The 10,298-nt window shown below is 37.3% G+C and overlaps 1 protein-coding gene across 1 annotated transcript in view; it reads right to left on the reverse strand.

Annotated features, from left to right (window-relative positions):
• The window catches only part of CRISPLD1 (cysteine-rich secretory protein LCCL domain containing 1), a 26,604-nt gene that overhangs the window by 2,054 nt on the left and 14,252 nt on the right, over positions 1–10,298 (reverse strand). Inside the window, exons 10-13 of the mRNA XM_010141507.1 lie at positions 9,470–9,513; positions 9,301–9,373; positions 7,229–7,304; positions 783–913 (exon numbers count right to left, since the gene is read on the reverse strand). Coding sequence (XP_010139809.1) covers positions 783–913; positions 7,229–7,304; positions 9,301–9,373; positions 9,470–9,513 — 324 coding nt within the window. The remainder of the gene's footprint in view (positions 1–782; positions 914–7,228; positions 7,305–9,300; positions 9,374–9,469; positions 9,514–10,298) is intronic.

Below are 10,298 nucleotides of genomic sequence, written 5' to 3' on the forward strand. Positions count from 1 at the left end.
TACACAAATTTCTTGGACAGCACAGAGTTTTAGATATGACAATCATTCCCAGCTTTACAGGACTAAAAGGGTTTTTTTTTAAGGCAATTCTTTTTTCTTTCTTTAGAACCTGGAGAAATCTTTCGGGAACTGAATTTAATCTGCAACACGTGGCCATGCTTCATCATCACAGAATGTATGAATACACTGAAGGCAACTGAATGAACTTTCACAGAATCTATGTGTTTTTGAGAAAAACAGTTAAAAATGGTCAAACCAGTACACAAAATTGATATCAAATATACGTTTCAATGATTGTGAATTTTAATGTTATTATTTATGATCCATGCTCATTGGTTCAATACCACGTAAATAAGTAACAAACATTTCATCACGAACCAATGAACAAGCATCAGCTACTAAACCCCTCTACTGCAGATCCTCTATTTTGGACAGAAAAAATCACTAATGTTAATTTTAAAAAGATCCCAAAGAAAGCAAAAGTAATTTTCTTATCAAATACTGTGTTAGTTGCAACAGAACCAGCAGAGTAAACAAGAGGGTTATTTTATTTCATAAGCAGCTTTTTAGAGCAATTTAGGAGCTTAGGGGAGGCAGGCAGCTCTGGAACCACAGCTTCTCCGAAGTCACCACAGCTGTTACATAAGCTCTGTAAAACACCCACGTGGGCCTATTTGTTTGGTTTCTAGCGCTGTCCCAAGTACAAACAGACACAATGCAAGACTTTGTAAATCTTACTGGGGTGAAAGGTAAAGTGTAATCTTTGAAACTGGGCTCTGTACCTTTCTGAATATATTCCATTTTGAAAGGAAGCAACATACACCTTTCTTTTGTCTACTGGCATAACATCAACATAACCGCCCTGGTTGCGGACTACACCAGCATGTACTGCTGCCCGGCATATACTCGATATCTAAGAAAGAATGAGAAGAAGATGAGTTTTCATTTATCCTTTTATTTCAAAATCATTTAGAAGCAAACTAATAAAGGCATTTAAACCAAGTTCTAGGAAACATAGAATAATTATATTTATTGCATGACTAATTTGGTTAAAGTATTTAAATCCATTTCATAGGAATTAGTCCAGTTTATAGGAATACAGACACTGTCTCTTCAAGCACGACCCCAAAATCATTTATTTCAGCCTACTTCAGTTCAAAGATCAGGAAGATGTTAGAATTCTTGAGCTTTTCAAAATGAGAGGCTCTGTCAGCCTTCACTTCAACAGCAGAGAGGTAGTAAAACCCAAGCCTCAGCCAGTTATTACAGATGAGGAGATTTGGTTTAATCTCCAGCCAAAGCCAAACAGGGAACCATAGAACAGCAAACGCACACTGCAGTCATAAATTTCTAGAAGAATGACCTATCCCAAAGGTAGACTGTCATAATTCCATCTTTAGATGCAAAACCTCAAGCAACAGTGAAATGATCCATATTCAAAGAGAACATCATAATTTCCTACCCAGGCATGGACAAATAGTAAAAGCTAATTAGATTCAAGGTAAAATTTGGGCCTCAAACAGAAGATAGAGTCTAAAACCATTCCATAGCTGTGATAGTTGATTAGTGGCAGACTAATGGCTTTAGCTCCTCAACTCTCAGTGAGGAAACAGTTAGGAGGTGAAGACTTTCCAGTTGCTTCAAAAGAAGAATTTGAAAATCAGGGTCTAATTCCATCGACTTTACGCAAGTAAAATTACACAGCACTGTTGGGCCCCAGACCTTAAGAACAAAAATCCAGGTTGCTGTAAACGCAGACCCACTAATGGTGAAGGAAAAGTCGGTACGTGAACTACTACAGGAGCTTGACCCCTACAAATCGGTGGGTCCTGACAATATCCACCCGAGGGTGCTGGCTGATGTCATTGCGAAGCTGCTCTCCATAATCTTTGAGAAATCATGGAGATTGAGGAACATCCCAAAAGTCTGGAAGAAGGTTAATGCCACCCCCATCTACAAGAAGAGCTCAAAAGACTATCTGGGAAATCACAGGCCCATCAGTCTTAGTTCAATCTCTGGTGAAGTTATGGAACGAATCCTTGTGGGGTCTATCACAAGTCAAATGAAGCACATGACTGGGAAGAGCCAGCATGAACTCACCAAGAGCAAATCGTGCTTGTCAAAGGTGATTACCTTCTATCACAATGTAACCCACTCCGTAGACGTGGGGCAAGCAGTGGATTTCTCCAAGGCTTTTGCCACACTTTTTCACAGCCTTCTCCTAGAGAAATTGATGCATTATGGTCTAGACCAGTGGTCTCTGCGATGGGTGAGGAACTGACAGGTCATACCCAGAGGGTGAGGGTAAACAGCTCCCTTTCAAACTGGCAACCTGTCACAAGTGGTGTCCTCTAGGGATCCATATTGGGCCCAGAGCTGTCTAATTTCTCCATAAGTGATGTGGATGATGGGATCAAATGCATCCTGAAGAATTTTCCTGGTAATACCAAATTGAGTGGGGAAGTAGAAAATTTGGAAGGCAGAGACACCCTGCAGGAAGACCTGGACAGACTGGAAGAGGGGGCTAACAAAAACCTTATGAAGTTCAACAAGGATAAATGTACGGTTTTGGACCTGGGAAAACATAAACCAGGAGTGCAGCACAGGCTGGCTTCTAGCTGGTTGGGAGCAGCTCTCTGGAGAGGGACTTGGGGTTACTAGTGGTCAACAAGTTCAATATGAGTGAATAATGTGCTGCACCAGCAAAGAAAGCCAATGGGATGTTTGTTTGCATCAACAAGTGCATCACCAACGGAGATGTGGTGGTATCCCACTCTACTTAGCTCTTGCCAGGCCACTTGGAATAGTGTGTTCAGTTTTGGTGTCTGCTATACAAAAAAGAAGTGGACAGGCTGGAGAGGGTCCAGAGAAGGGCCACAAAGATGATCAGAGAACTGGGAAGCTGTCATATGAGGAAAGGCTGAGAGGATTTGGTTTGTTCAGCCTTGAGAAAAGAAGGCTTAGGAGAGACTTTATCACCATGTGGCTACAAACAAGATGGAGACCCTTTTTACAAGGAGTCACATGGGAAAGACAAGGAGCAACAGGTAAAAGTTACTCCTGGGGTGATTCCAATTGGACAGAAAAGGAAAATTTTTCACAATGAGAACAATCAGCCATAGGAATAATCTCCCCAGGAGTGTGGTGATTGCCCAACATTAGACACTTTTAACATTCAGCTGGACAGGGTGATGGACCAGCTTGCTAGACCATGCTTTTGCCAAGAAAAGTTGAACCAGATGATCCTTTAGGTCCCTTCCAACCTGGTATTCTATGATTCTATGAAAACTCTGTGTGAAGGTAACAGCAATTTCATCTGAGTGAAATCTACATTCTCTGGTTACTAATTCCTCTCAATGAACCTGTGTAGCATAAATAATATCCACAGAAGGACTGCTCAGTGACAATCTTGATAACATTCCTTTAAGTAATTGATTTAAACTTGCAGTCCTCTACCACTCTTTCAGCATTTTAAAAATTCATTTCCAGAAACTAACTTAAAAACTAAGCATTGTATGACCCTGCTTTATTGCTGTGCTGTGAATCCTCTAAAATTCATTACTATTTAACAGGTCATAGAATCTGAATACCAATATGCTTAATTATTTTCCTTCTTCAGCTTCTCAGCAAAATACCAAATATCTACCACAGCATAACAGTACTCTCTGCAAAGGCATTTTGAGTGTCTCTCCCACACCATCACATGACTACAGAACTACTTAATAGCTTTTTTACATTATAATGTTTATATTTTAGGACAATAGAGACTTATGAATACTTTTGCACAAGTATTAGGGAAATATTTCCATATATAGTTACTGAAGCAAAAATTAATATGGCCAGAGTCCTCAGATGTTATGAAGTTACACAGCTCCATCAAATTCTTTAGATAGAAGACCTTTGTTGATCTCTAGACCCCAAAAGGAGGCTCAATGTTTCTTTAGAATTGCTCAGTGAATACCCATAATGTAGTGTCACTACTGGTAACTGACAGTCTTTGGGAAAATGTTGCCTGCTGTGAAAACAGCAGGATAAATAAAAATCTTAATCTCTTTAGAAATTCCTATAAAGCAACTGGAATGTGGTTAAGAACTTTTACCATATATATGTATAAGGTGTGTTTGTTAAAACAAAATTTTACCGAAAAAAACCTGCAAGTGGAAGAATTTTCAACTGAACTACTGCAGTCTCTCCTTCTCTCCATGAAATTGTTTGTTATTTTGGTACATTGATAATCCGGGGACTAACAGCAACAACAAAGGACAATCTCTGTACGGGCAGGTGCTACAAGATCATCTCCAGCAGAGTTCAGAAAATCACATCAGGCCTGACAGTTCTTGGGAAGGTTTTTATTTTTATTTCACAAATGAGGTCATATTGAAAAGTTAAAAAGCTTGACAACATGAGATGATTTTGAAATTCTGGAAGTAAGACCCATGTTTTAGACAAAATGGACTAACAAAAGTTGACAACTGGAACCAACTTTTCATCACAAGATGGTGTCCCAACAAGAGAAAGCATTGCTACGTGAATGCTCTTAGTAGTGGGGCCAGCAAGGGCACAAAGCACAAGGGTGACGATGTGCTTGGGCCATATGAAGAATTCGTACTTCTGTCTGCTGAGAATGACACATAATACAGTTCTTATACCATAATAGCTTTATTCAGAAAAGGAACTAATTATACCATAAACTCAGAATATGAGATACTTTTCTCTTAACGGGCTTGCAATCTACCTCAAAACAAGCGAAACAAAAGGAGATCAACTAAAATATAGAAGGTATAGAGCACAGAAGGATGGGTAGAATGTGAAAACACCATAGATGCTGGCTATGTGAACCATGGCTGTGATTTATCAGACAAAGAGATAATATCCGGCAGACCTGGAGAAAGGAGGATGAAATAACGGGGGTTTTGTTTCAATCAAGTTAGGGACAGTGCAATGTCAAAGGAAAAAAAGAATGGGAAGAAAAAAAGGGTAAAAATTTTGTGGAGCATTACTGATAAACCGGAGGACAATCCTTCTCAGGATCAGGGAGGAAAAGAAGTCACTGTAAATCTTGAAATGAGATTAAGAATAAATTTGCGATCAGACCAAAGCCAGAAAAGAAAAGTTATCTAGTTCTTCATTAATACTACACAAATGCTTTCATAAACTTATCTTTTTGTGTTAGTGACATCTTTTAATGATATATGTTTTTTTCTTAATGTAATTGCAAAATCTAAGAAATAATGCAAATAGTCATGTGCATATATGTATACATCCACAGGCACATACATGCATTTTTGAAACAAAAGAAATTGCAGAAACATCACAGAAGAACCCATCTGCTTTGCGGAATCAACGAAGTAGATCATGGAATTCAATTTTCAAATACATTTGCTATGACAAATGGGCAAATGAATTCTATCTATGAACAAATTCGACTGTGTATATATCGAAAACTGTAAAAGAAGACACACTTATTAAATAGAATATTCTCTATAAATACTTCAACTGAAACTAGTTGAGTAATATATTAAAATGCAGAAAATACCAAATACTATTATTTAGTCAAAATTTCAATAAACAGTATCTTACTTTTAAAATAATTTAAATGTTAGCAACAAAGGAACAGTGTATAAAATTGCATGATGTTGGTACCATCAATGGGAACATCTGTACAAACATAGGAAGGACACATCTAGCTACATCTGAACCAGATGCCTTAGGACCCTAAGGAAATGGAGAGGAATAGATACCTCTATTAGACAACTCATCTCATACTGAGGTAGACACTCTAAAAAGGTCAAATTAATTCTGCTCTGCAGATACCTATTTATCTCCTTTACCACTATACTGTATGTACTACAAACTACTGTAAACATAACCTAGAATACCACCTTCAGTGTAAATAACTACCCTGACAGCACCTGAAGTTGATAAGAAGACTCCCATCCCTAGTTTCTTACCCGTATTTATGTCCATTTTTTCCTAAAAGCAGTATGGTTGCAACATTTCTATACAATGGAGATGAATAACGAGATAGTACATCTAAAATAATTTTAAAGCACAACTCTATAATACTAATTAAAGCCATCTGGGACTTCTCCAACAAAAGCAAATACATATAGTGAGATGTTCTCCTGTGTAAGATAAACAGAAATGGAACTTCTTAATCCTACAACAAAGTCTTTTCTATCTCACTGATAGAAACTTTGACTATAGTCTGTGATTGCAACCAGAGAACTAAAAGAAAATTGTCTTCCACGAAACGAACTTTCATTGAATCTATTTTCACTGCTCCTCTTGTACACATTAAGGACCCAGTTCCACATGCACAAATCATTTATCTTTCTGAACTGAAAGTACTTCTCATACATGTAACACTACTGATGGACAAGGGTGTTTTCAGGACAAGTTACTCAGGTAATCTAGTAGACATTAGTTTCAGAAGAATGCTTGCATATTATTTTCACACATTTCTAAGTGCTGGAAAGTGGTGCAAATCATCATCTGACCCAGGTGGTTGCCATACCATAAAGGACAGTTGAAATAGTGGCAAAAATGTGAACTGCTCTCTCTGTCACTACACCCTGGTTCTCCACAGAGAAATGACAAAGGAAGGGCATAAAAACCCACTCTCTTTTCATTCTTTCTACCTACATCAGAATGAAACATGATGCGGAAACGACAGGGGGGAAAAGAAGTTGACTAGGAAACAGAACAACAAAAACAAAATACAATATTAGTCTGTTAAAAAAAATACAACACTGTCAGATACTTTACACAAATGTATCAAAATCCTGCTGCAAATATTTGCTATCTATGCAGATAAGAAAATGCAAAATAATGAGACTGTGGACATTTATTTTCAGAATAATTTTTTTTGGTTAGTTTAATCTGACAGAAGTTATTATTGCTTCAGGGTCTAAAGAGCAAGGGTTGAAATGAGTATACATTGACAATACTGAATGAATCAGTGGGAATTTTGGTAACATATGGTGTATAGATCCAGAGGCTACTGAAGTCTACACTGAGTTTTCAAATAACTTCCTGTATCTTCAGCACCTGAGTGCCACTAACTTAAATGGAAGCCTCTGAAAAAGCAGTTTTGAAAAGACTGTGTAAAAAACGAGCATATGGAGAAAACCTGGCTATCTATACTGTTTCTTATTATCTTTACAGTATAGTTTTTAACAGGATTTTGTATTTCACTATATAATGCAATGTAAATCACTATACTTACATCAGAATAAATTCGTGTTCCAATTACACGAGCATATTGTGGATTTGCCTGCATACAGTTTTGAGGACAATACACCCTGAAATACAAAAAATAAACACACACAGTTAGGAAGAACGTTATCAGAGTATTACTAAATTGTATTCAACATCAGCATTATTGAGTATAAATCAATTTGATGATGTATACATATGGGACCATACTGATTCTAAAAGGCTGTCAGTTTTTGAGGCTTTTACAACAGAGGTGAAAGCAATGGAGATGTAAATTTGGGTTCATAATAAAGTGCTTCAAAACATAATTCAACAGGTCTGGTCTTCTTCCGTTTGGATAAGCTGGTGTTCTTGTTCAACCTACATGAGGCCAGCAGAAAAGCCAGTGAGAAGAGAGATAGTTCACTCACAGTATTATCTGTTTCTACAGCATCCTACACGAACTGTACAGTTGAATACCTTCTCAGGAGAGGCAGTTCTCAATGAGGACCTGCTATGATGCTGACAATCTGATGATGCCAGTCTTACAGCAACTTAAAATTGCACTTGGCACCTGTGGCTAAAGTGAAAAACTTTGGAAAATAATGAGTTTCCTAGCTGATTCTAGGAGATCAGAAAGCAACTGAAACAAACTGTCTTTATACAACTGCTTTATGCTAATCTTTGAGAAAAATCCTCTGCGTGATTCATACCTGTTGTAGCTCCAAAACACGCAGGAAGACCATGTGGGAAGCCAACGGTAGTATAGAAGGTGTCATTCATCTTATTTTGTAATTGCAATATGCTACAAGGAAGAAGTGTCAATCTGCTCTAGGTCCACTCTGTGCTGTTTCATTTAAAAAATGGGTCATGCTCTAATGGCTTTGGAGCCACACTATGTGGGGCAGCCCTGGGCAAGTGTTATTCTAGGGGATGGTATCCAGGCTCCAATCAATATTCAGCATGTCACACCACTTGGGCATGCTACAGTCTTACCAGAAGGGTAATTCAAAGAGGCTGATGCAGCTAGGAAAGAGATTTTTGTCTGAAGGAAGCAGGATGTCAAAGAGGCCTTTAGAGCACTTGGTGATTTATGATTTATTTTTATTTTTAAATTTTCTTAAAGACGGACCCTATTTTTCTCTTAATGAAGCTAGTGTTATTTTTTAATAATGATGAAAAAAAGAAAAAGATAGACATATGAGATTGTGCCTATCCATTCCTACATTCCGCTTTGCTTACTTCTCCACATCTTTCAGCTAGAAAGCCAGGAGTCCTAGCCAAACACCAAACAAGTCCGCGAAACCAGCTGCTATGTGAAGGGATGTTTTCCTAGCAGTTCTGGCTTTGTACTTGCTTCCTGTATTTGCTGTAGGATTGCTATGAAAGTAATCCTGTGGATATCTCCAGCTTACCTTGTGCTAAATCATGCTACAGTGTATTTACCTTTGACTCATCTATGGTTTTAAAAACCATTACCTATTTCCTTCCTCAAAATATTGCGGCACAGTCTCCTTTTGAAGAGTTAAAATGTAGACTTCAAAGAAATGGCACATATATTTAAAGCTGTTAACTGACCTGCAGATCACACCTTACCTTAACCATATTATATATCTTTTTTTTTGCAAACACGCAAACATATTTGCTCACTCTATCCTCCAAGACTCCCAAACAGGTTGATAACTTCTATGATAAATATCTGTCTCATGTCCTTTTATTGCACCTGTTTTACAGGCAAAAAAATGGAAATGAAGTGTATTTTGCCCAAGTTGCTTAGATAAAATAGTGGACAATGAAAAATAAAACCACATTTTTCTTTGCTGTCTTTCATCTAACCAATGATGATTTCACTAAGATTTGCCAAGGGTCCAAAGAAAAATCTTTATGGGCAAAAGAAAGGGAGAATCTCTAATGAAAAAGCCTGGAGATTATCTTTACCCACCTTGCCTTCTACTTAGACCAAAAACTAAAATACCACTGAAGTATTTCTGGCTTCTAGTTACAGCTACTCTTCTCACCTTTATCAATGACAGCTATAGATAATTAGTAACTGACAGAAAATACAGTAGCACTTTAAATTAATCAAACTGAAAAGAATTTTACCTTGGACAGTGTGAGGCTGGTTTTTGAAATGGACACAGTTGTTCCACTGTTGTTTCACAGGTAACAGCTTGAACTGAAGAAAGTAAAACAGAAACAAATAAATGTGTGCTATCAAAAAACCCCCATGTAACTCCAAATACTACATAGTTTATAAGAAATAAATGCTAACCTGTTACTTTAGAGACAGTGAAGGAGTTAGCAGACTGGTATTTTCTGAAGACGAAATAGTACAAATTGTTAGTAAATAACATATCTCAATGAATTCTTTTAGCTAGAAGAATTCTTATTAGAGAATCTAGAAATAAGCACAAGACATTACTCACTGCACCTCCTCTCCCCAGTTATGAATCTATTTATTGCAATGACACATTTACTTTGTACTCCCTGTGAATCTGTTTGAAAACCAGGAATGCATTTTAAGCTTTTTCAGTAAATTAATTTGCTAAGAGAATAAGTGTGCTAAGAATAAATTATACAATCTATTTGTCCCTCAAAATGTAGCAACCAAAATCTGTGGATGCTTGAAGCATACATGTATGAGAAGACATCATTCATTTCCCCCTAAAGGTTCATTCCTACAAACAGCTCCAACACTTGAAAAGACTCCTGGCGCCTTTTTGAAAACCTTCATTAAATTTTACTTTTGGATCTTCTGTTTATGTTAAATTATCACCAGTATCACTAAAAACCAAGTATAACATGTAAAAGTCTTCTTTGTCTCAGTAATCTTTTGGTACCCAGGTGTATCCGTTTCCTGCTGTTACATGTCAGGTATATACATTCTCTTGTATATTAGAACTGATGAATGCTTCTATTTTCCTCCTGTCTATCTCCTATTTTCCTCTTCTTTTACTCTTTTTTAAATTAACTGGACATGACACTGATTCTAATAGTTTTCATCTGTAACAACTGGCACCCATAAAGTTATTTCTTACTTAAAAACAAACAAACAAACAAACCCCTCAAGGCCCCCCCCCCCCCAAAAAAAAAAAAAAAAC

Source organism: Buceros rhinoceros, unplaced genomic scaffold (assembly GCF_000710305.1).
Source record: "Buceros rhinoceros silvestris isolate BGI_N320 unplaced genomic scaffold, ASM71030v1 scaffold14758, whole genome shotgun sequence".
Taxonomy (NCBI): Eukaryota; Metazoa; Chordata; class Aves; order Bucerotiformes; family Bucerotidae; genus Buceros; species Buceros rhinoceros.